Source organism: Salpingoeca rosetta, assembly GCF_000188695.1.
Source record: "Salpingoeca rosetta unplaced genomic scaffold supercont1.18, whole genome shotgun sequence".
Classification (NCBI taxonomy): Eukaryota; class Choanoflagellata; order Craspedida; family Salpingoecidae; genus Salpingoeca; species Salpingoeca rosetta.
Window position 1 is genome coordinate 232,913 of NW_004754916.1, and position 23,563 is coordinate 256,475.

General features: G+C 55.7%; 8 protein-coding genes across 8 annotated transcripts in view; 3 read left to right on the forward strand and 5 right to left on the reverse strand.

Annotated features, from left to right (window-relative positions):
• PTSG_06464 (uncharacterized protein) overlaps nt 1-1,735 on the reverse strand; it is a gene marked incomplete at its 3' end in the record, with an annotated part of 2,949 nt that extends 1,214 nt beyond the window's left edge. The window contains exons 1-5 of the mRNA XM_004991787.1: nt 1,464-1,735; nt 1,113-1,181; nt 874-982; nt 518-647; nt 55-144 (exon numbers count right to left, since the gene is read on the reverse strand). Coding sequence (XP_004991844.1) covers nt 55-144; nt 518-647; nt 874-982; nt 1,113-1,181; nt 1,464-1,661 — 596 coding nt within the window. The 5' untranslated portion in view covers nt 1,662-1,735. The remainder of the gene's footprint in view (nt 1-54; nt 145-517; nt 648-873; nt 983-1,112; nt 1,182-1,463) is intronic.
• A 190-nt stretch (nt 1,736-1,925) lies between these two features.
• PTSG_06465 (uncharacterized protein) lies at nt 1,926-3,648 on the forward strand. The gene is made up of 4 exons (XM_004991788.1): nt 1,926-2,436; nt 2,595-2,684; nt 2,890-2,996; nt 3,372-3,648. Exons 1-4 carry the CDS (start codon nt 2,053-2,055, stop codon nt 3,562-3,564), a joined length of 774 nt encoding a protein of 257 aa, XP_004991845.1. The 5' UTR covers nt 1,926-2,052; the 3' UTR covers nt 3,565-3,648.
• A 207-nt stretch (nt 3,649-3,855) lies between these two features.
• Nucleotides 3,856-6,087, reverse strand: PTSG_06466 (uncharacterized protein). The gene is made up of 7 exons (XM_004991789.1): nt 5,737-6,087; nt 5,409-5,456; nt 5,179-5,267; nt 4,873-4,948; nt 4,694-4,726; nt 4,412-4,501; nt 3,856-4,226 (listed from the first exon to the last, which is right to left on the reverse strand). The coding sequence occupies exons 1-7, from the start codon at nt 6,082-6,084 to the stop codon at nt 4,155-4,157; spliced, it is 756 nt and encodes a 251-aa protein (XP_004991846.1). The 5' UTR covers nt 6,085-6,087; the 3' UTR covers nt 3,856-4,154.
• A 231-nt stretch (nt 6,088-6,318) lies between these two features.
• PTSG_06467 (uncharacterized protein) lies at nt 6,319-7,670 on the forward strand. Its single transcript, XM_004991790.1, has one exon. The coding sequence runs from the start codon at nt 6,696-6,698 to the stop codon at nt 7,023-7,025; it is 330 nt and encodes a 109-aa protein (XP_004991847.1). The 5' UTR covers nt 6,319-6,695; the 3' UTR covers nt 7,026-7,670.
• A 95-nt stretch (nt 7,671-7,765) lies between these two features.
• On the reverse strand, nt 7,766-11,002 carry PTSG_06468 (flap endonuclease-1). Its single transcript, XM_004991791.1, has 10 exons — nt 10,790-11,002; nt 10,459-10,621; nt 10,148-10,254; nt 9,921-10,030; nt 9,451-9,654; nt 8,974-9,198; nt 8,707-8,771; nt 8,415-8,463; nt 8,123-8,191; nt 7,766-7,947 (listed from the first exon to the last, which is right to left on the reverse strand). The coding sequence occupies exons 1-10, from the start codon at nt 10,869-10,871 to the stop codon at nt 7,879-7,881; spliced, it is 1,143 nt and encodes a 380-aa protein (XP_004991848.1). The 5' UTR covers nt 10,872-11,002; the 3' UTR covers nt 7,766-7,878.
• Nucleotides 11,003-11,039: 37 nt separating this feature from the next.
• On the reverse strand, nt 11,040-17,215 carry PTSG_06469 (uncharacterized protein; the record flags this gene model as incomplete). The annotated part of the gene is made up of 19 exons (XM_004991792.1): nt 11,040-11,101; nt 11,306-11,349; nt 11,538-11,623; nt 11,895-12,017; nt 12,208-12,279; nt 12,510-12,595; nt 12,840-12,903; nt 13,213-13,365; nt 13,513-13,575; nt 13,814-13,852; nt 14,002-14,071; nt 14,327-14,450; nt 14,676-15,013; nt 15,193-15,275; nt 15,446-15,511; nt 15,770-16,043; nt 16,340-16,439; nt 16,565-16,623; nt 16,905-17,215. 19 exons carry the CDS (start codon nt 17,213-17,215, stop codon nt 11,082-11,084), a joined length of 2,175 nt encoding a protein of 724 aa, XP_004991849.1. The 3' UTR covers nt 11,040-11,081.
• A 42-nt stretch (nt 17,216-17,257) lies between these two features.
• Nucleotides 17,258-21,296, forward strand: PTSG_06470 (FAD dependent oxidoreductase). Its single transcript, XM_004991793.1, has 9 exons — nt 17,258-17,502; nt 17,623-17,771; nt 17,980-18,102; nt 18,265-18,372; nt 18,649-18,735; nt 18,961-19,135; nt 19,336-19,856; nt 20,140-20,277; nt 20,508-21,296. Exons 1-9 carry the CDS (start codon nt 17,406-17,408, stop codon nt 20,847-20,849), a joined length of 1,740 nt encoding a protein of 579 aa, XP_004991850.1. The 5' UTR covers nt 17,258-17,405; the 3' UTR covers nt 20,850-21,296.
• An 801-nt stretch (nt 21,297-22,097) lies between these two features.
• The window catches only part of PTSG_06471 (uncharacterized protein), a gene marked incomplete at its 3' end in the record, with an annotated part of 3,677 nt that continues 2,211 nt past the window's right edge, over nt 22,098-23,563 (reverse strand). The window contains exons 7-10 of the mRNA XM_004991794.1: nt 23,155-23,256; nt 22,829-22,933; nt 22,481-22,551; nt 22,098-22,142 (exon numbers count right to left, since the gene is read on the reverse strand). Coding sequence (XP_004991851.1) covers nt 22,098-22,142; nt 22,481-22,551; nt 22,829-22,933; nt 23,155-23,256 — 323 coding nt within the window. The remainder of the gene's footprint in view (nt 22,143-22,480; nt 22,552-22,828; nt 22,934-23,154; nt 23,257-23,563) is intronic.

A 23,563-nucleotide genomic window follows, 5' to 3' on the forward strand; every position in this document is an offset into this window, starting at 1 on the left:
ACGACACAACAGGCACTACAACCAATGCATCGCAAACACGCAAACACAACCCACTTGTTGTTGACGAGGCGGTGGTGCTGGTTTGGCGGGAGCGTGCGCACAAGCTGCACATCTTTGCCCAGCGCCTGACTGAACCAGCGGTCACTGGGCAGTGGACGCGCAAGTGGTGGTGATGATATGGCCGGTGGTGGTGTGGTGAGAAAGGGCACGCGAAGCAGTGTCGTGGGCACAAGAGGGAAGCAGCAAACAGAGGCGCATGTGACATACACGTGGATGCGACACATGTGAGCACACGTGAGCACACATGAGCACACGCAAACACACACACACGCAAACACCCATGCACACACACACACACACACACACACACACACACACACACACACACACACACACACACACACACACACACACGCAAACACCCATGCACACACACACACACACACACACACACACACACACACACAAACATCTACACACACGCCCCGCGTATGCCCCACAGCAAGCGGCAACTGACTGCTCGTCAGACACAGTCTGAGCGGCGATTGTGTCATCCCAGATGGTGACGTCAACAGTGCTGCTGCTGCTGCTGCTGCTGCCGGTCGGTTTGCCGACGACTGTGGAGGGGTCGCACTTGACTTGCACGTCTGTAGGCAAAGGCCGATGGCGAATTTGGACGTAGTAGTGGTGAGGGACTTGAGGGTGAGGGGGCGACAAGGGAGGCTGCAAAGCTCCCACACATACACACAATTATGGCAGCACACACACAGACACACACACACATACAGACACACACACACACACACACACACACACATACACACACAAACAGCCACGCACAAACAGCCACGCACAAACAGACACACAATTAACCTCCGATGGCGTTGCGTCGAACGTCTGCACAGGTGGCGAGGTAGAGTGGAGGCATGCCTTCATGCACGGCAACCAAGTCATCGCCAACAAAGCCGACGTGGATGTTGGCCTACAGGGCGGAGACGGGAAATGTGAGAAAAGGGTGCACACCCAGAGTTAAACACACGGGTAAGTTTGGCGGAAACCAAGCACATCATCCGCGACACGGCAGGGCACGTTTCAAGCGCGCCCGTGTGTACCATGATGGGAAGAGCGCGCTGGCTCTGGAACCGCTTCTTGTCCTTTGACACAACCATAAACCGGCGGTCCTGGGTGTAAGATTTGCAGTGGATCAGGCGAAGGCGGAGGGAGAGTTCAGTCAGTGGGCGAGGGGTTGGTTGTCTCTGTTGCGCTTTGATGAAGAAATCCAAGCAAACAAAGCAGCCAACGAGAAGAAAACAGAAGACCAACACACACGCACAAACAAACAAACTAACACAAACACGCACGCAACGCAAACCCCAAACACACCCACAAACAAACAAACACACACACACACGCGCGCGCGCGCGCGCAACGCACACATCACGAGACATATGGCTCTTTCTCACGTGTTGCAGGCCGTACTGGTCGATGGCAGCCTGCTTCACTTTAAGGCCGGCGCAGGACTTGATAGGGAACAACCAGATCTCCTCCACGGCGGGACGGAGGCGCGACTCCCGCTTCGGGTTCAACCACCGGCGAATGGCCACAAGCAAGGGCGCAGCCAGCGCCAGCGACACAAACACCGTCTGCTCAAAATCATCCATCCTTTTGAATGGGGTGTGGAGGAACGCGAGACAGAGAAGACACAGAGAGGGACAGAGAGCGGCGGAGGCAGGCAGCAAAGAGCAGTGTGCAAGTGTTGTTTGTGTTGTGTGGAAGCGCGCAAAGTTGTGACGATTTGTGAATGTTTTGTGTAAATATTCGGCAATTCGGACGATGGCTGCGTTGGCGTGTTCATGGCGGTGGTGGTTGGCGCACCACACCACCAACACCACGGTCGCTGCTGGGGTGCGCATGACACGATGCACGCCAGCAGCGTCAGCAGCGTCAGCAACAGCGTCGGTGGCAACAGGAGGAGCTGTAAGGAGCGCAGCGTCATTGTCGTCGTTGTCGGTCATTCCACAGATTGCAGTGCGCGGCTTCGCTGACATCCCAATGAGCGCGTGTCAGTTAAGGCGGACTGTTGCAAGGTGCGGATGCGCGCACCGGCAACCGAGATGCGGGTGTGGATTGAGAACACATTACAGGCAAGTGAGGTGTCAGTCTTCATCGCCGGAAAGCAGCTTTGCAGCTGATGTCTCTGGGAGCAGCAGCAGCAGCAGCAGCAGCAGCAGTAGCGACGAGGCATTCGATCACGGCGATGGCGCGGGTGAGGATGGCGGCGAAGTCGAGGCCGACGACGGGGTTGCGCGTGAATATGTGACACAAGGCACACTCTTTGAGCAGCTGTGTGGTGACATGCTGGAAGAAATGGGTGCAAGCATCTCACTGGTAGGCGGTAGATCGGATGGTGGCATCGACATTTCAGGATCGTTTCCGGTGAGAAGGGCCTCCACGGTTATGTGCGTGTGTGTGAAAGGCTTGTTTCTTGCGTGATTGCGGCTCCTTTTGCGTGCGTGGTAGCTCTGCACAAGCCCAATCGTGTCGCTCTTGTTGGAATTCACGCTGCGCTGCTTCAACCACGCCATGCTCTTCAGGCGTCGATGATGCGGGACCAGGCGCGACATCAGCAACAACAACAAGCAGTTGTGGACCAAGCAAACACCATCCTCGACTTTGTTGCTCAGGTAACACCAGAAGCATTTATGAACACGCACATATACACACATGCGTGCAGCCATGTGGCGCAGCCCAAGGCTCTCACTCTTCGGCTCACGCCTGCCTGCACACACACACGCGCGCGCACGCACGCACATGCCAACACACACACACATACCAACACACACGCACACACACGCACACACACGCACACACACTTACCAACACCTGCAGTGCAAGTCGTCCAAGCGGAAGGTCGGTGTACAGCTGCTGCGGGAGTTTGAAGGCGTTCTTGCACGCCAGCGACCAGGCACCATCGGCCTCTACTTTGTCTCGCAGGGGTGCGTGGGGGCCGCGGAATGGCTGATGCGGAATGAGCGTGGTGATGAAGAGAGCAGGGGATGGACTGAGTGTCACACTTTGAAGTGAACAGATGGGTGCTCTGGAGGCATATGTGCGCGTGATCGAGGTTTTGGCATCACGTGGTGTCGTCTTCGTGTTGACTATGACGGTCATCATCACTCAACACGTGCATGCGTGCATGTACTCTTTGCGAACGCACACCTCACCCATCAACGCACTCACGCACGTCACCATCCCTCGACCGACCTCTCCCAACTCCTTTGCGTCACATCCCCTGCCCCCCCCCTTTGCCCCTTCCCACCCCACAACCCTCCAACCCTCCAACCCTCCAACCCACAACTTCCACCAAACAGGTACACCATTGGCGCAACAAACCATGCTGCCACCTCCCGCCACCCGCTCGCCCTTTGGACTGTCACTGATGGGCTGGCCAAGGTGTGGCAGAACCCAGCGCTGCGTAAGCGACGACTGCGATTGCGCCCGCCGCAGACCGTCATCATGTCGTTTTGTCCATCCGCTCGCACACGTGCGCACCGCCCGCTGTAGCCATCCAGGGGAGGGGGGGCGTTGCGTGTGTTTGTGTCTGTGTTTGTGTGTGTGTGTGTCTGTGTGTCTGTGTGTCTGTGTGTCTGTGTTTGTGTCTGTGTTTGTGTGTGTCTGTCTGTGTGTGTTTGTGTGTGTTTGTGTGTTTGTGTGCTTGTGTGTCTGTGTGTGTCTGTGTCATGTCTGTCTGTGTCGTATTCATTCAGCACGACGTTGCTGCTCACGTGCAAGCTGCGCATGCCCTATCATAACTGACTCCTTCTCTCTCTCTCCATGCGTTCACTCGCATGGAAACAAGCTGTGCTTATGTTCACGTTTCATTGCCATAGACAAGCAAACAGCACGCTACAAACAACCAAACAAACCAGACAAACCAAATATGCAGCTGGTGTGAGCGAAGAGAGAAAGACACAGAGGGCGTGAAGCACCTGGGGCATGCATGCAAACACGGTTGCTGATGTGTGTGTGTGTGTGTGTGAGTGTGTGTGTGTGTGTCTGCGAATGAGACACGGGGGTAAGCGTGGTTGAATGTCAGCAGCCAGTAGCAGCCAGTGCAGCCACCTCGGTCACAACAGCCGTGATGGCGGTGGCCGTCACTGTGCTCGTGCTGCCCTGGTCCTGGTGTTGGTCGTGGTTGCGGCCCGTGGCATCGACGCTGCTGCCCTCTGCACACACACAAACGAACGCAACACGCGCATGGATGAGTGAGGTGGTGGTGATGGTGATTGTATGTGACATGCGGATTGGGGTGGAGGTTGCAGAGGAGAGAGAGAGACAGACAGACAGACAGACAGACAGACAGACAGACAGACAGACATCACACAAACACACAGACAAAAGAGGTTCGCACCATGATGACGCGTGATGCAACACCGGGCGGCGCGTTGGTCATAATGTACTCGACAAACGACGCAGCTGTCTCCTCCGTCACATTCTTGATCTGGTGTCGTGGTGGTGGTGGTGGGTGAGGTGGTCGCGGGGCATGTGTGTGTGTGTGTGTCAATGGAGATAGGATAATGGATTGGTGCACAAATGTACGCACACATTCATTCACCCACGCACACACACACACACACACACACTCAAGCACACACACACGCACGCACACGCACACGCAAACACACCCACGCACCTTAATGCATCGCTTGTGGGTTTTCAGGACGTACTGTCGGTGGATGAAAGCCGCATATATGTGAGCAGCGTCAATGCAAAACAGCACATGCACGCACGCAAACAAATCTACACCTGCAACAAGTCTAACATGCAAAACAGCAACAATCCCAACAAGTAGACACATGCACACAGGCGCACCTGTGATCGGTGCTGCTTGTACACATGTGGGGAACTGAGCACAGTGTATTCCTTGCGGTGCGTTGGCAGCTTCACCCTGAAGAGAGCGAAGGGTAATTGCTGCGTGAGAAGGGAGAACGATGGGAAGGACACAGGGAAGAATGGGGGATCACGGCAAAGGAGACGCGAGTGCACATAACCCCCCCCCCACACACACACACAGACACACACGTCACACACACACACACACACTCACGCACGCACACACACTCACGCACGCACACACACTCACGCACACATTCGCGCATGCATGGGTGTGAAACGTACGTGCCGCCGCGCTGGATGTTGAGCTCGTCTGCGGCGCGTTCAATAAAGCCAAAGAAGCTGTCCAGGTTTGCGTAGTTCCATGATTCACCCTGACAACACAACCCACCCATGGGCAACAAGCGTGAGCGGGTTCGTTTGCACTGTCTGAACAACAACAACAAGCAAGAGAGAAGGCACACCATCACACCCTTGGGTCAGTTTCGCCCTCTGGTTGTTTTTTGCAGTTGTACCTTGATTGTAACAGAGTGGAAGAGGCCAGATTCACTGTGCGTGCGAATCTGCATTTGTCATGCAAAGCAGAAGTACGACACATGCGGCAATGATAGGCCATCACCACCACCAGTGCAAGCGTGAGCATTGGCGTGTATGGCATGGCACACGTCACGCAATGCACAATGCGAATACCTGCGCACACACAGACACACACAGGCACGCACACAAACACAGGCACACAAACACAGGCACACAAACACACTCACACTCACACTCACACTCACACAGACACACAAACACACACACAGCGACTCACACGGGCACACACCACATGCACACACTCACGTCGTAGGTGGTGATTTTGGGCTTTGCTGTTGTTGCATTTGCTGTGGATGTTGCAGGCTCTGCCGAAGGCGCAGCTGCGCCACGCGCCAAGGCAGCGGCTGCCACGTGCATGCAACGCATTTGCGCACCCAGCTGCTGTTGGTGTGCCCTGACATGGCGTGCATCGAACACACGCATTTGACCCACCGTCGAAGCCGCAGCCACACCTGTTGTTGTTGTTGTGGTGGTGGTGGTGGTGATGCTCACTGCTCGCTTGGCACCCTGCTTCGCCTGCTGCGCCGTGACTGTTGGTGCTGCTCGTGCTGCTGCTCCCACCGACCAGCACCACCGCCGTGCCACTTGCCTCATCACCGCCGCTGCCATCATCATCGCTGTCTCTCTTGCTTTTGTCGTGTCGCGTGCGTTTGCTCGGAATGCGAAAGGAAATTTTGCTTTTGATGCGAGCGATTCAAGGCAAATTTTGCCTTTCGTTCTCACCGGCTTGCTTTTGTGTGTGTTTGCGTCAGTGGCAATGGCTTCTTTCGTTATCATCACAACTCTCTCACGTTGCAGGCAGTTTCCCACTTGCCTCGACTTGCATCAAGCAATCCAACACGCCATCCAACCCCACGCGCAGCAGCTGCCAGCACCCACCAGCACCGCCAGCACAAGCAACACAACATGGCTCCCTCCTCGACCACTACGTAAGTCGTGATGGCTGCTCGACATATTGCTTCGTTCGTTCGGGTGGTTGGTTGGTTGGTTGGTTGGTTGGCGATACGTTCGGGAGCAAGCGCCCATGATTGGCCACAATTGTTTGCGAGCGCACACACGATCATCACTTCATTTACACTCACTCGATCAAGATCAAGATCATCGACAAGCAAAGCAAAGCAAGCAAGCTCAAAGCCCCGACGCTACCGTCTCACCCCTGACCTTTCCTTCCCTCTTCTTCACACACACACACACACAGCGACAACATGAGCGAGCAACAGCAGCAGCACACCCAGCAGCAGCAGCAGCAGCAGCAGGCTGAGGACCCCTACATGGCTCTGTTCGGCCACCAGCACGAGATCCAGTCCCCCAAGAGGAAGTACTCCAAGTTCATCACAGAGAACCCCCTTGTGCCCGCCGCCATCGCCGGTGCCGGTCTCTCCCTGATTGGCGGTTTCTGGGCTTACAGGACCGGCCGGCAGCAGCTCTCACAATACCTGCAGCGCGCCCGCGTCGGCTTCCAAGGCCTCGCCGTCGCCGCCCTCGTCATCGGCACATGGTCTGGCGTCCACGATGACAACGACAAGAAGCAATAAGAACAAGTCCACGCCAACCCCAACCAACCAGCCAACCCCAGCCATAGGCCTCTCCCACACATACTCAACCAACCAACACACACATCAACAGCTCCAACGCTGATGGCGCTGACGCCTCTCTCTTCTTCTTTCCCAGTGTGCTAGGCGCGTTTCTTTGTTCTTTCCCCTCTGTGCTTCTTAAGCTCTCCTCACTCACTGTGAGGTGACGTCCCCTCTTTTTGCTTTATGTCAATGACGCGGGTTGGGAATCAATGAGCGATGTACCTCACGCCCTGCCGCAATGCAATTCATCGTCTTTGGGTGGCTATTGATATGACGCCGTTTGTGATTTGTCTGGTTGTGTGCCATGTGTCGTCTGCAGTGTGAGTGTGTTTGATTGTGTTTGTGTGTTTGTGATTGTCTGTTTTCATTCTCCCATCCTGATCTGCGAGCGAGCTGCGTGAGTGAGGTCCGCGTGTGTCGTTGTTACGGTGACGCACCCTGAGCCCCTCTCCTCTCCTCTCCTCTCCTCGTCTTCTGTCTTCTATCTCTTGAATGCATCCTGACCGCTGTTGCTCAGTGAGGCTCAATGCACATTGGTAGCTTCTCCTGAGTGTGTCATCGCTTCTTCCCCAAGCTGACAGTAAATAAACCTCCTTCCCCAAAGATAGCGAAACCACACAAACTACTTTCGTGTGTGTGCCTGTGCGTGTGTGTGTGTGTGCCTGTGCATGTGTGTGTGTGTGTGTGAGTGCGTTTGATGGCTGTGGGGTTTACTTATGATGACGGAAGGTGCATGTATGTGGCGCGATGAAAACAACAGTACAGTCAGCGAGGTGCCAACACAACGGGTGACATTGGTCCCATTGGCGCATCACTTCCTTCCCTTTCCCTTCACTTTTCCTCCTTTGCCCTTCTTCGCCCCAGCCTTGTTCTCCGAGCTCTGCCCGCCCGCGCGCGTGTGTGTATGGTGTGCGTGGAGTGGAGAAGGTGTCAACGTTGCGGGTCAGCGTGCGTGCAAGGCAAGCAAGCGTGCATGCAGGCAGCGTGCGTGCAAGGCAAGCAAGCGTGCATGCAGGCAACAAGCAAGCAAGCGTGCATGCAGGCAAGGCATTCACCTTGCGCTTCTTTGGAGCCCCGCCCGGGAGTACTTTGAAGAACGAGTCAAGACGACCCTGCGTTGACGTCTGATGGTGGTGGCACGGTGATGGTGGTAATGATGAGGTGTTGAGCAGAGCGTCAACGTGCTCATATGCATGACAGCGGAAAGTGGCATAGCTCACAGCAAGTGTTGACTTGACACGCAGCATAACAACACAACAACAATAAACACGACAACAATAACACGACACCACGACGACAATTACATCATCACCACCACCACCCCTGGTCGCTGAGCCGGCAACACACCGATCGCGCCTTGACGAGCTTCTCTGCACCGCGGCGAATGCGGCCCTCCCTGGTGGGGTTTGGGGGGGGGGGGTTTGAGGGGAGTATGGAAGGGGTGGGAGTGTATGGAGGGAGTGAGGGTTGAGGGGTGGAAGCGTCAGGAACAAGTCAGGTGATTTGCATTGCATGCACGTGTGAGTGAGACACACACAACAACAACGCAAACACACACACGCACACACACGCACACACACGCACACACACGCACACATACACGCACACGACACCACGCAGCTACCGTCTCTTGACTCACTCGAAGCCGTGTTTGTTGCACATGAAATCAACGAGTTTGTCAACATCCGGGATGTTCCACTTGAGCTGCGCAGGTGATGGTGAGTGATGGTGAGTGATGGTGAGTGATGGGGGCAGTGGTAGAGTGCTGGTACGCCCCGTTCACACAAGCACACACACACACACACACACACACACACACACACACACACATATAAGCACACACACACACACACACACACACAAAGCAACGGCCTCCCCCCCCCCAAAAAAAAAACACACAACGCACGTCGATGTCCTTTGCCGGCGCGACTTCTGGGTTCTTGAACAGCTCGCGTGCCTCTGCAAACTTCCAGTCGTCCGGCACTGTGTACTTCTTCTTCTCCTTCTTGATCGCCTCCAGTATCGCCTCGATGGAATGGTGCTCCTTGATGAGTGAGTACGCGCGCACGCGTCCAATTCCTCCAATCTTGTCGCAGTAGTCGCAGCCAAGCAGGATGCACAGGTCGATAAACTGCACGTGTGTGTGGGGGGGGGGTTGGGTTGGGTGGGTTCATGGTGTGCGAGAGTGCGAACAGAAGGTGAGATGGGGGGGGGGGATACGGAGAACAAGTTGACTTAAGTGCGAACCACATCCTCACCCAAACATTCAAACAAAACACACGCACGCACGCACGCACGCACGTCATAGACATACACACACACACGCCTAGCACTCAAACACACAACACCACACCACACGACACCGCAAACAGCACGTGCGCACCTCGTCCTGGGAGAGGTCGAGGCCCTCCAGCACCTTCTTCAGCTCAAACTGCTGAATCGGCATCTTGCGCGCTTCGCTGAACGTCATGTGACGCAGCAGCACACTCGTGCCAAACGTCAACGCATCCATATCCTCTGTGGCCGTCGCAAACACTTTTCCCGCCTTGACCAGCTCGGCACACTGCGCCTCTGCCTCACACGGCGCCTGGTCGTGTGTGTGTGTGTGTGTGTGTGTGTGTGTGTGTGTGTGTGTGTGTGTGTGTGTGTGTGTGTTGTGTGCGTGTGTGTGTGTGTGTGTGTTGTGTGCGTGTGTGTGTGTGTGTTGTGTGCGTGTGCGTGTGAAAATGAGCTCATATGTGCGTCTGTCATGCATGGGACCAAATGATAACGATCAATTCTTCTTTCGATACAACGCACACACACACACGACACACACGACACACACATGCGCGCGTGTCTGCGTGCACATACCACGATGTATGGGATGCCCATGAGGTCCAGGAGCTCTTGGCACTGCCGGTTGTGCTCGGGTGTGACCTTCACCAGTCGACGCGTAAACTTCTCCATATCCGCCTGCACGCCTGTTCACACAGAGAGAGATGCACAAAACACACAACAAGAGTTGTAAGCGCAAGTGTAATGGCAGGTAGCAGCACACGCACGCACGCACATGCGTGACAGCCGGGTCGTTGACAGACCTTCCTCCGTGGCGGCCTCCAGCTTGGACTGGGCCTCCTTCCTGCGCTCCGTCCGCTTCGCAAGCTCGCCACTCTTCAGCGTCGGTGGCTTGCCATCAAACACATACCTGTCGTCAAACCAACACCAGCACAAGAACACGCACGCTTGCTGTTTAGGTACAACGTGTACACGCGCGAACACGCGCAACACACACACACATGCACAGCACAGACCCGCAGCGAACCAGCAAACAATACACATCGCAACCCAAGTGTGTGTTAAGCACTCTTATGAAACCGTAAACACATACGCACACACACAGCAAACGTACACGGGCTTGACACCGTTGTTGACCATGCGGATGGTGCGGTAGAAGATGCCGGAGAGGTGGCTGGTGGTCTCGCCCTCTGCGTTGGTGAGGTTGCTGCCTTCCGATCGCACCGCAATCAGGAACTGGTAGATGCTCATGGACGCATCAATGGCCACCTTGCGGCCTACACGACGACGCAAGCGGGAGGAAAAGAGAGAGGGAGAGAAAGAGACGATGAGCGCGGGCGCGAGTGCGGCTGTGTTGAGATGATGATGATGATGGGCAGTGCAAGTGATGACAGCGTACAAGTGTCTTTCCTTATCACGCGTGCACCTTTGATGTTACCACTCACCAAAGAGGTTCTTCATCTCCGTCTCCTTCACAGCATGACTGGCGTTGTCGCCAATCACCTTGGACAGGTCATGAATTCCCATCGCTGGCTGGGGTGGGTGATAGGGTGGATGTGTGTGTGTGTGATGTGTGTGTGTTTGTGTGTGATGTGTGTGGATGTGTGTGTGTGTGTGTATGGGGTGTGTGATGTGATGTGTGTGGATGTGTGTGTGTGTATGGGGGTTTCGTTCGTTCGTTTTGGCGCGCGAAAATGCGATTGTAGAAATTTATTTCAAGGTTTTCAATAGAATTCGTCACCTCTTACCACTCTTGCCTGTGTTATGTGTGCGTGGGTGGGTGTGGGTGTGGGTGTGGGTGTGTGTGTGTGTGTGTGTGTGTGTGTGGGTGGGTGTGTGTGTGTGTGGGTGTGTGTGTGTGTGTGTGTGAGAACTGGGGTTGGCACCAACCTCATCATCACACAACACGACAACGCCATTGCACAACAGCACTGCACCCTGATCCAGCCACTACACCTCACCTTTCTTCAAGTTGGCGAGCTCAGCTTCCACCTTTTGCTTTTCACTGCAAACCAAACCAGCAACAACAGGCGGTACGGTACGGTTGAAATTGTCAGCACGCGACGAAAGCGACCACACAACATGGGTGATCCAACAATAGAAGCAATCCAATGCAGTCAGCACACGACTGAGTGTGATGCCATGCAGTCAGCCACACACACACACCCCACACAGCACGCCAGGGCGCCTTACATCGTGAGCTGGTCTATGCTGTGTGCGGTCGATTCACAGCGGGCATTCAACTCCTTCATCGCCTCCTCGTGCGCTGTCAGCTTCACCTGCAGCAGCGAAGCAAGAAAGAGTGGGAGAAGATGCAGGACAGACAGATGGGGGAAGCATGAGCCAAACAAAGACGCTCACATGCACCCACGCACATACACATATGAATGCACACGCACACATCCACATAAATGCACACGCAACCACACACCCACACACCCACACACCCACACACCCACACACCCACACACCCACACACCCACACACCCACACACCCACACATGCGCAACAATCAGAACGAACACCACGGCCATCAATGTGCAAACGCACGTCGAGGTCAGCAACGGTGTCCTGCAGTTGCTGGTTGTCGTGCTGTAGGTGTTCGATGGTGACGTCTCGCTCCAAGAGCGTCGTGCTCAGCATCTCCGCCTCCCTCGTCTTTGACGCAAGCTCCTGCACACACCGGTGGCATGCACCGTTGTATTGATGAGCGTGCAAACACCAGGCACAGGTACATATATACATACATACACACACACATTCACACATTCACACACAATGCAGACACAATGCAGACACAATGCATCCACGAAACACATGCACGCAAGCTACAACACACATACGCACACGCAACACTGCAGACCTCTGCGATTTCGTCGATGGTTGCCCGAAGGCGGGTCGCCTCCCTCGCCTTGGCATCCACAGCCTGCTGGAGCTGGCAGGTGGGCAGGTGGGTTGTATTGGTCATGCATTGGATGTTTGGGACGCAGAGGGGGGTGCGGTGTGAGATGTCAGGGGAAACGGAGGGTGTGAGATCAAACCCCGACACACACCCACGACATCATCATCGCATACAAAGTAAAAGCTCCATCACCATCACCACCATCACCACCATCATCACCATCACCACCACCATCATCATCATCACCATCACCATTCACGGACCATGTGCTGGAACTGTGAAATCTGCTCCTGTGTCGCCTGCTGCGATTCCTCAATTGTCGACAGCACAAACGGCCACGACGTCACAGCTGCACTCCGCAGGATGCATGGTGGTGGTGGTGGTGGTGGTGGTGGTGGTGGTGGTGTTGCATGGAAGAAAGAATAAAGGATTGAAAGGATGGGTGGGTGGAAAAGTGAGCAAGGAAGGGAGCAATGGGAGCAATGGCAGCAATGGAAGCAAGGAGAGCAAGGCAACAGCCAGCGTGTGAAAGTGCTGCGTTTGATGTGGAAGCGGCCAAAGCAGAGCAACGACAGTTACGGCATCAGCTGCACCTTCGTGGACTTCAATCTCGAGCTTCTCCACGCGGTGCCGGTAGCGGCGGTTCAACTCCTCTTCCTGCACACAACGCAAGGGACAGCAAAGGTTGGTGGGGTGTGCAAGGGGAAATGGGACGGGTGATGCAGAGAGAAGGCAAGTCGAGGTAGAGTGAGGCAGAGAGGAGTTAAGGAAGAGTAAAGGTGAGGCAGAGAGGAGTGGGTGCAGCGTGGCGAACATAGTTGAGTGAGACCACGAGCACCAGATTGTATGTTCCCTTCCTTTCACGCAGTACAAACCACGGCATCGTACCGCACAGAACATTCAACCCCAGTTACAGCCCGACATCACCACCAGCAGCAACACCAGCACCACTAGCATCGTACGCACGTAGTGGTGCATGGAGTCCTTGAGGGTGCGGGCGTATGTGCGGGCCGCGTGCGCGTGCTCCTGCTGCGACGCCGCCAACACGGCGTCGGCGTCCGCATTGGCGCGACGAAGGCGCTCCTTCAACCGGTCAATCTCAAGCTGCCGCGCTACAAGCTGGTGATTCGTGGTGGTGGTGGTGGTGGTGGTGGTGATGGTGTGGTGGTGGTGGTGAGGGGAGGTGGTCGGTTCATGTGAGGTTGGACTTGTGGCGGAGGTGGTGGTTTTGGTGGTGGTGGTGATGTCAACGTCGTGGCGTTGTACCTGCGCTTCGTAGTTCCTGCAGAGCGCGGTGTGGCTGCCGTGCTCCGCCTCAGGTGACGTGCGCTGTGCACATGCACACACACACACACATACACGCACGCACACACACACGCACACGCACGCACACGAACACACGAGTGCAGACATATGGGCGTGAGCGTAGCAATCGCTGGGGTGGCAGACGACATACTTCAAACCTGTTCAAAACACAGTGCCATCCACAACCAACACCCATTGCCACACATTCGCGCCATTACCAACATCACAAATGCACATCGCTGCCACAATAACACATTCACACCTGCAGCAGCTGCTGCACGCGGGCCTCCAGCTTGGAGATCTAACGGTCGTCACATGGATGTGTGCATGTGCCCAACGTGGATTGCGCACGTGAACAGGCGATGGCTTCATGTTGACACGACACATGTAGATGGATGTGCACAACAAGCAGACGCACGTTCACACGAATTGACGCATGCTCGCTCGCACCTGCATGCGCTGTGTTGAGATTGTGGCCTCATATTGGTCCCGCTGTCTCACGAGCTCTCGCTCTTGCTCCCTGATGGTCAGCAGGTCGGGCGAGGGTTCGGAAGGCGGAGCCGTGAGTCATACATGTGATGTGTGAAAGAGAGCGTACACGCACACACGCACACACCAAAAAAAAAAGAAAAGAACACACACATACGCACATACGCACACACACACACACACAAGAACACACAAGAGCACACACACACGCACACACACACACAAGAACAACCAAACAAACAAACAATGCACGCAGAGCCCACAGGTCGCTCTCGCTGCGACTGACTCGAATCGCGCTGCAAAGTGTTCGCGGAGGGTGATCATGTTCTGGTCGAGTGCCGACAGCTGCACTGCACTCCTGTTCTGCTCCTTCGCCAACAGCTCGCGAAGACGCACCACCTCCGGCTCATCTGGTGGTCGGGAAGTGACGATGGTGGTGATGGTGATGGTTGAGTGAGTGGGTGAGTCAGTGACGGTGGAAGAGGAGGTGGTGGTAGTGAGTGAATGATTGTCCACACACTGCCACACACATTAAACACACACACACACATTCAACACACACACACACACATTCAACACACACACACACACACACATTCAACACACACACATACACACACACAGCAGGTACGTACCTTCTTCCTCCTGGTTCTCGTCCTCGTCGCCATCATCGCCACCATCATCGTCATGACCAGTGGCACCATCACCACCACGACCCTTCTCTTCATCGCCCTTATCAACATCACCACCATCACCATCAGTACCACCATCGCCACCATTGCCACCACGGCGGCTGCCACGACTGCGTGTTGTGCCCGTCCGGCGTCTGCTTCCGCCGCACATTCGCAACTGCCGCTGCAGGTCCTCCACCTGCCGGTCGTACGACCCCTGGACCTCCATGAACGTTTCGTTTGCCCGATGATACGTCACTTCAAGCTCCGTGTACGCAACCTCCTTCTTGCTCAGCTCCAGCCTGCACACAGTGGTTGTGCATGTGCACGTGTGTTTTTGTGTGTTTGTGTGTACATGTGTGTACATGTGTGTACATGTGTACATGTACGTGCATGCGCATGCGTGTGTGCGAATGTCAGTGAGAACACTCGATACAAACCACCCTTGTCGCAACACCACCATCCACCAATTAATCCCAACCTGAGGGCCTGCATATCGTCTGTGAGGATGCGCCGCTGCGTCTCCAGCACTCCAATCTGCTGCTGCAGGTCATGCGTCTTCGACTGGCAGAGCGAGGGTGGTGCATGTGTGTGTGTGTGTGCATGTGTATGTGCATTAGTGCAACGAGTTGTGATGATACCATAAGCACTGATCCAGCAGCGCACACACACAGCACACCATCCCAGCAAACTACGCTGCCACGACCACGACCACGACCACGGCACCAACACACCTTCTCCCGCACGTAAAGCTTCTCAATGTTGGCGACTTCGTCATCGGGTTTGTCCTTCTTCGCCTCCTGTCGCGTTACGTTGCGGCAGGTGGCGTGTGCGAACGTGTGAACAGCGACAAGAGTATGATAGCAAGATGCAGGCAGGCACACACGCACGCGCAACGCCACATGCAAAAGCACACACAACGCAACCAGGATAACACAAACAAAGTCTCACACACACACACACACCACAAACGCACACACACACGCACGCACACACACACACCGCAAACGCATGCATACACACAACGCAACACATACATACACACATACACACAACACCTCCAGCTTGCGCCGCAGCCGGGCAATTTCGAGTTCCATCGGCTGCACGACGGCACGCAAGAGATCACTCTCTCGCTGGGCCGTCTCCATATCCATCTCCCCATCACCATCATTTTGCTGCTGTTGTTGTTGTTGTTGTTGTTGTTGTGGCTGTCGTGATCGCCGCCACCGCCGGGAGCCGCTGCGCTGCTGCTGCTGCTGCTGCTGCTTGGCCGTGCGCACCTCTTGTCGCAGCTGCATGATCACGTCATTCAGCTGCTCAACACGCTGGAACCTGGACGGATGGCGTTGGTGATAGTGGTGGTAGTCGTGGTGGCGGTGGCGAAGATGGAGTTCAGACGGACAGGAGTGAACATCGGCAAGGAGAGACATGCAGACACACACGCATGCACTGAAAGGAGGCAGAGAAGAACCGAGAGAGGAAGAACGACAGTGACTCGGACCCTGACGCACACACACACACACACACACACACACACACACACACACACACACACACACACACACACACACACACACACACACACACACACACACACACACACACACACACACACATATATTTCGCACCACTCCTCGTCCTTTGAGTCGGCGACGCTGGTGGCCTCGGCCAGCTGTCTTCGCAAGACCACCACCTCCGATTCCAAGCTGGACCGCTCACTCTCCGTCTCTGAACAAGGCAATGCGGGGCGGGAGCGCATGTGAGCGAGGACACAAGCACGCACACAGGAATCGCAAGCGCAGTGCTCCGAACGCATGTACGAACACCCGGTGCAGTGCACGTTTGTCTCTCACGTGCAAGTGCGGTGCGCAGGGATGACAGATCGGCTTCCAGCCGCGCAGCGCTTGGACGCCTGCAGGGTCAACAGATGAAGGAATGGACGCTGATGTTGGCGGGCTTCAATGACATGACATGACAAACCACGCACACACGCACTCACACGCACGTGTACACATGTTTACACACATACACACACACACATGTACACACACATGTACACACACGCACACAGACACTCACACGCACACACACACTCACACACACACACACACACACACACACACACACACACACACATGTACACACACAAACACACTCACACACACACACACATGTACACACACGCGCGTGCACCTTGGAAGGGTGCCTTTGCCTTCGCTGCTGACACTGGATCTGTTTGCACGCAAGGACATCACATCGAAAGTGTCATGTGCATCGTCATCACCACTGCCACTGCCACCGTCGGCGTCGCCGTGCCCTATTGCTGCGCTGCTCATGCTATCGTCCTGCTCTCCGCTACCAACACCCTCTCCAACAACCTCCACGTCCCCTTCAGCCTGTGGTGCCTCCACACCCAACAAGGCCGGCTCACCACCCTCCACTTCCACTTCCTCCTCCTCCTCCTCCTTTCCCCCTCTCGCCGTCACCCTGTCGTCTGTGTCCATCTCCACTGCCCTGCTTGCTTGTGTTTTTGCTTTTTCCTCCTCCTCTCCTCCTTTCATTCATTCTTCTCCTTGCTGTCCTTCTTGTTGTTCCTTCTTCTTGTTGCGTGTTGTTGTGCCTTCACGTGCGCCTGCTTCCTTGCTTCTTGCTTCTTCTTCCCCCGCCCCCTCGCGCGAGTCGGTTGCAGTGAAGATGCGTGCGCTGAGGCCCGTGTCCAGGGCGTACGACGCCATCATCGTCGGCGGCGGCCACAACGGCCTTGTCGCTGCCGCTTACCTCGCCCGCCAAGGTCCGCCGTGCTGCCTGCTGCGAAGTGCACTCCTCCCAATCACACACATAGGCATGACCGAACACACACATACACACTGAACGCGCACACTGAACAACACACTCACACGTGCACGCACAGGTGGCAAGGTGCTTGTTCTGGAGAAGAACGACCAAGTCGGTGGCGCTGCCGTGTCCTCGGAGATTGTGCCAGGGTTCAAGTTCTCCCGTGCATCCTACCTCGCCGGCCTGATCCGCCCCTCCATCGTCAAGGAGCTCGACCTCCACAAGGTGTGTGTGTGTGTCTGTGTCTGTGTCTGTGTCTGTGTCTGTGTCTGTGTGTGTGTGTGTGTCTGTGTCTGTGTCTGTGTCTGTGTCTGTGCGTGTCATGAGAGACCTGTTTTCACGTCGCCATCGGCAACAACCAACATGCCATCTCCTCCCCTGTTCTCCAACCTCGTACGCTTTCCTCTCTGCCTTCCTCTCTTGCTACCACCAGCATGGCCTTCGCTTCCTGCCCCGGGACCCCTCGTCCTTCACTCCGACCAAGACGCCGGGACAGCACCTCATGTTCTGGGACGATGAGACAAAGACAGCAGCGTCCATCGCCCAGTTCAGCAAGGTGCGTTTGCGCCGTGCTCACACACACGCGCGCGCGGGGGGCTTTGTGTCATGTTCACCGGCGGCTATTACTCACATGCTACGTGTGTCTGTGTGTGTCTGCACCTGGTCCTCTGCTGCTGCTGTGTGTCTCTACATCTATGCGTCTGTCTGTGTGTGGCAGCATGATGCCGATGCCTTCCCCAAGTACGAGGCCAAGATTGGCCGCTTCCGCGACCTCATCCAACCGTTTCTCGAACGCCCCCTCCCCAACGTCTCCTTCGACGAGCTGGTACAAGTCGTGTGTCTGTGTGTGTGTGTGTGTGTGTGTGTGTGTCTGGGTGTGTCTGGGTGTGTGTCTGTGTGTGTGTCTGGGTGTGTGTGTGTGTCTGGGTGTGTGTGTGTGTGTGTGTGTGTCTGTCTGTCTGTTTGTCTGTGTGCCTGCTGGATGAATGTCCCTCATTGCTCCTTGCTCACTCCACTCTGTGCTCTGAAAACGTTGCAATGCGTCTGCTCAACAACACCGACAACGATCATCACCTCTCTCACTGTCTCGGTCGCGCAACAGCAACGTGGCAACCTGATGGCCTTTGCCCGCCTCGCCTCCCAACACTTTGACCTCCTCACACATATCTTCAAGTACAAGAAGGAGCTTGTGAGTAATATATTTCCTGTTCGTGTTGTGCGCGCGTGTGTGTGCGTTGTGTGTGTGTGTGTGTGTGTGTGTGTGTGTGTGTGTGTGTGTGTGTGTGTGTCCGTCTGTCTGTTCGCGTGTCTGGCTGTCCCAGTTTTCTTGCTTCTTCTTCCTCTTCCCCTCTGATCAGCATCACCCTCACTCCCACCACCACCACCACCACCACCACCACCTTATTGTGCGCAGGCAGAGTTCTACGAGCTACTGACCGCGCCCGCGTCCCAGATCCTGGACCGCTGGTTCGAGAGCGAGATGCTCAAGACGACGCTCGCCACCGACGCTGTCATCGGTTCCATGGCTGCACCCTCGGACCCGGGCTCGGCATACGTCCTCCTCCACCACGTCATGGGCGAGGTCGCAGGCAAGTCGTGTGCTCTGTGTGTGCGTGTGTGTCTGTCGTCTGTCTGTCTGTCTCCCATGCGGCTCTCCCCCTCCCTCTGTTTCTGCCCACGTGCCCGTGATCACCCATGCACAATACTGACCTCGCTCCACTGCCACAACAAACCAAAACTCACAATGCACACACACCCCGCCACCACCACCACCACCACCACTCGACAGGCCGCAAGGGCGTGTGGGCGTATGTTGAGGGCGGAATGGGGGCGTTGAGTAACGCCATTGCCGCCAGTGCAAAGCAGGCCGGTGCTGAGATCATTGTCAACGCAGACGTGCAAGAGATTCTTATTGATGAGAGCAGCAACACCAACGGCGGCAAGAAGAAAGGGCGACGTGGTGATGACGCGAGCATTGATGCCGGTGGCGTGACGGGCGTGCGCGTTGTGCTGGGCGATGGCACAGAGATGGAGGTCAGCAGCAACTTTGTCCTGAGCAACTGCACGCCACACCGCACGTACACGGAGCTGTTGCCCAAGGACCGCCAGGCGTCTCTCCTTGGCGAGGACTTTCTTAAACGCATTCAGACGACTGATTACTCGTGCGGCGCGTTCAAAATCAACTGTGCCGTCAGCGAGCTGCCAGACTTTGTATGCGCGCCGAACAAAGGCACCGGCCCAGAGCCCCACCACCACGGCACAATCCACTTTGAGAACTCCATGCACGAGCTCGAACGCGCTGCGGCCGAGGTGGGTCGGGACAGACTGGGGTGTGTGCGTTTGTTGGGGGGGGGGGTTGTATGTATCTGTGTCTGTGTCTGCCTGTGTGTCTGTCTGTGTGTGTCTGTGTTTGTGTGTCTGTGTCTGTGTCTGTGTCTGCGTGTGTCTGTGTGTGTGTCTGCGTGTTTGTCTGCCTGCCTGACTGCCTGTTTTCGCTGCAAGCTTGAACCACACACGCCGCCACACTAGCTCCTCCACCGTTCCCTCTCCCCCACAACTCACACACACACACACTCACTCTCTCTCTCGAAAGGCGAAGACTGGGCGGCCAGCCACGCGACCTGTGATTGAGATGACGATTCCATCTGCCATTGACAAGACCATTGCACCAGAGGGCAAGCACGTGGTGCAGCTCTTTGTCCAGTACGCGCCTTACGACGTGGACCCACAGGTGGGCAGAGACGCGGTGGACAGTTAGGGGTGATGGAAGCCGGTGTGATAGCGTGATGTTTGGTGGACAGTCGTGTTGCACAAATCACTGCGTCCACGCACACGCACACACGCACACATGCAACTCGTTCCGTGAGCACAGCGCCAGCTCACCTTGTATACACAACTACGTCACACAACACCACATTGCACCACATTGCACCACATTGCACCACATTGCACCACGGCCAGGTTGGCACGTGGGCTGATGAGTCGTTCAAGGAGTCGTTTGTTCGCCGCGTGTTCAGTGTTGTGGACGAATTCGCCCCCAACTTCAGCTCCTCCGTCATCGGATACGACGCCCTCTCCCCACTCGACATTGAGCGCGAGTTTGGATTGCATAAGGGCAACATCTTCCATGGGGCAATGTCCCTGCACCAGATCCTCTACCTGCGCCCCACCCCGGAGTACTGCGACGGCACCACGCCCATCGACGGGCTGTACATCTGCGGAAGTGGCGTCCACCCTGGCGGCGGTGTCATGGGCGCGCCGGGCCGAAACGCCGCTCGCATTGTGCTGCAGGACGCCGAGTGAGCGGGGATCGTGGCTGCGTGGGCACGAGAGGAAGAAAGCGCGAGATGGACCGGTGGCGAGGGAGTTGGTTGCTTGGCACTTGTGGGTTGGATTTGGCGTGTGGAGGATGAAGAAGAGGTCCGAGAAGAAGAGGTCCGAGGGGAATGGCACAAGTGTCTGACCCTTCATAAGCCCCCCCCTCTCTCTCTCTCTTTTCTGATACGACCTTCCAACCATTTGTGTACTTGCCTGCCTCTCTTTCCGCGTCGATTCCTCATTTGTTCTCTTTCGATTGCTCGTCAACCACGCCATCCACCACGAGATGCACACCGTCTCTCTTTGCTCCGGCAATGCACGTGTTAGTTTGTATGCATGTATCGCTGTATTGTTCATCGTCCAAAACGGCAACGTTACCACCACAACAACAATCAACAATCATCAACCACAACAATCATCAACAACAACAATCATCAACAACAACAATCATCAACCACCACCACCACCACCATCGCCATGCTCCCGTTGTCTGTCCTCCATTCCATAAAAGAAAGTGTCCACCACAAGCAAGCAATTCGAGTGTGTGGGTGTGGGTGTGGGTGGGTGGGTGGGCGTGGAGAAAAGCCTCGGCTGTGGCAGTTGGCTATTTGTATACTCACGAACACAACGCTGTGACAGGAAATCAATGTATGTACAGCAGACAAACCTGGGAAAGGGCAACAAAGCCACTACAAGACAAGCAAGCAAAAAAAAAAAAAAAAGCAAACAAAAAAGCGAGAGAGGCAACAAGCATTCAGCACATGAAACATCCCTGCAGCACGTACACGCAATCTCACGCTCAAACACATACAAACGTCTCACAAATTACTCGCTCATATCTCCCGCTTCACTCATGCATGCATCCAATGTCACCACCACCACCACCATGGCGCTCACACGACAGCTGTCTTGCTGCCGCTTCGCTCAACGCTCACAAAGTGGTGGATTCCACGTGTTTGGCTGACATCAGACGCAACCCCGTTGGGGCTGTCTCTCTGATGCCCATTCGTGGTCCTCGTGCCACCACCCTGCCCACCATCACCACCATCACCACCATCACCACCATCACCACCATCACCGTGTTGTCGATCGACGTGGCTGTTGCGACTGCTGCGACCGCTGCTCTCGGTGCTGCTGCGCCCAACACGGTGCATGTCGTTCGCACAGCTGCTGCTCGCTTGATTCACCAGACTCAGTGACGACCCAACGTGCGTGCGTGCAGGCATGATGACCTTATCGCCGCCGCCGCTGCTTGCGCCGTGGCTCACGGTGCTGATGCTGTCATGCACACCGTTATGACTGGCAGATGTGGCAGCGGCTGTATTCGTGTCTGCAGTGGTATCTGCTTTGTTGGCACCATCGTGGCTGTGGTTGTTGCTGTTGTTGCTGTCGTTGTTGGTGCTGTTGGTGTCGTTGTTGGCGGTTTTTTCATCACCACCATCACCTCCACTATCACCCTTGTCATCATCATCACCGCCATCACCACCACCATCGGTGCTTTGTGTCGCCATCTGTGCCGGCGAGGCGGTCCTGTAGTCCGGCAACGGATCCTGACGTGACAATGACGCAATCAGCCCGGCGTATTTCTCCGCGTCGCCTGTTCTTTCCACCCACACCATGAGGTCGTACAGGGATGCAAGCTCGCGCCATCGCATCAGTGGCGGGCGCAGCGGGCCAAACAGCGTATCTGTGGAGTGAGGAGAGGAGGGGGAATGATGATGATGATGATGATGATGAGGAGGAGGAGGACGAGGATGATGATGGTGGTGGTGGTGGTGGTGGTGGTGGTGGTGATGAGGAGGAGGAGGAGGAGGAGGAGGAGGATGATGATGGTGATGATGATGATGATGATGATGGTGGTGGTGGTGGTGGTGGTGGTGGTGGGCGGACGGACTGCACACTCAACCATGAACCATCACAAGTCAGAGACAGTACACATAACCATGTGCGTATGCGATACGTACAGACTGCGTTCTTGAAGGGGTGGCCGCGGTGGTACGGGCTCTCCACGTTGTCGAAGCGGAGCTTGAGCGATTCGTTCGTGGACACCGCACTCCGCACAAGCGCAACTGGACACAGCGGTGATGGTCGTGATGGTCGTGATGGTCGTGATGGTCGTGATGGTCGTGATGGTGATGGTGATGTGAGGACGCGGAGGTGTGAGGGGCATGGATGATACATGCGTATGCATATGTGTAAACAAAGAAAGCACGCACGCGCACGCACGCACACACACAAACACACAAACGCGCACGCGCACGTACGCGTACTCGCATATGATGTCACCGACCGTGGAAGGTGACAAGGCCACTGATGGGGAAGAACGTGACGAATGTGATGAAGACGACAACGGGAACCCCAGGATGCTTTGCCAGGCCCTTACCAACCGTGTCTGGTGTTGTGTCGTGTTATGTCGTGTGGTGTCGTGTGGTGTTGGTGAGAAATCAGGTTGGTTGAGGGGTTGGCGTGAACGTGTGAGTCGCAGACGTTCGATGCTGGCTGACAGGAAGGGGGGCACATGAGCAAAACTTCTCGCACTCAGGACACACTGAAACTAACACACACACACACACACACACACACACACACACACACACACACACACACACACACACACACACACACACACACACGCACGCACGCACGCACGCACGCACGCACGCACGCACGCACGCACGCACACGCACACACGCACGCAC

Coding starts and splice junctions, on each gene's coding strand:
- PTSG_06465 (XM_004991788.1), top strand. CDS start 2,053: ATGAGCGCGTGTCAGTTAAGGCGGACTGTTGCAAGGTGCGGATGCGCG. Junction 2,437..2,594: donor ACATTTCAGGATCGTTTCCG/GTGAGAAGGGCC, acceptor CATGCTCTTCAG/GCGTCGATGATGCGGGACCA. Junction 2,685..2,889: donor TCCTCGACTTTGTTGCTCAG/GTAACACCAGAA, acceptor CAACACCTGCAG/TGCAAGTCGTCCAAGCGGAA.
- PTSG_06466 (XM_004991789.1), bottom strand. CDS start 6,084: ATGAGGCAAGTGGCACGGCGGTGGTGCTGGTCGGTGGGAGCAGCAGCA. Junction 4,949..5,178: donor AACATCCAGCGCGGCGGCAC/GTACGTTTCACA, acceptor CGCTCTCTTCAG/GGTGAAGCTGCCAACGCACC. Junction 4,502..4,693: donor CCCACAAGCGATGCATTAAG/GTGCGTGGGTGT, acceptor CCACGACACCAG/ATCAAGAATGTGACGGAGGA.
- PTSG_06467 (XM_004991790.1), top strand. CDS start 6,696: ATGAGCGAGCAACAGCAGCAGCACACCCAGCAGCAGCAGCAGCAGCAG.
- PTSG_06468 (XM_004991791.1), bottom strand. CDS start 10,871: ATGGGAATTCATGACCTGTCCAAGGTGATTGGCGACAACGCCAGTCAT. Junction 9,199..9,450: donor TCGACCTCTCCCAGGACGAG/GTGCGCACGTGC, acceptor ACACACGTGCAG/TTTATCGACCTGTGCATCCT. Junction 8,772..8,973: donor CGCCGGCAAAGGACATCGAC/GTGCGTTGTGTG, acceptor TCACCTGCGCAG/CTCAAGTGGAACATCCCGGA.
- PTSG_06470 (XM_004991793.1), top strand. CDS start 17,406: ATGCGTGCGCTGAGGCCCGTGTCCAGGGCGTACGACGCCATCATCGTC. Junction 17,772..17,979: donor AGGAGCTCGACCTCCACAAG/GTGTGTGTGTGT, acceptor TGCTACCACCAG/CATGGCCTTCGCTTCCTGCC. Junction 19,857..20,139: donor TCGAACGCGCTGCGGCCGAG/GTGGGTCGGGAC, acceptor CTCTCTCGAAAG/GCGAAGACTGGGCGGCCAGC.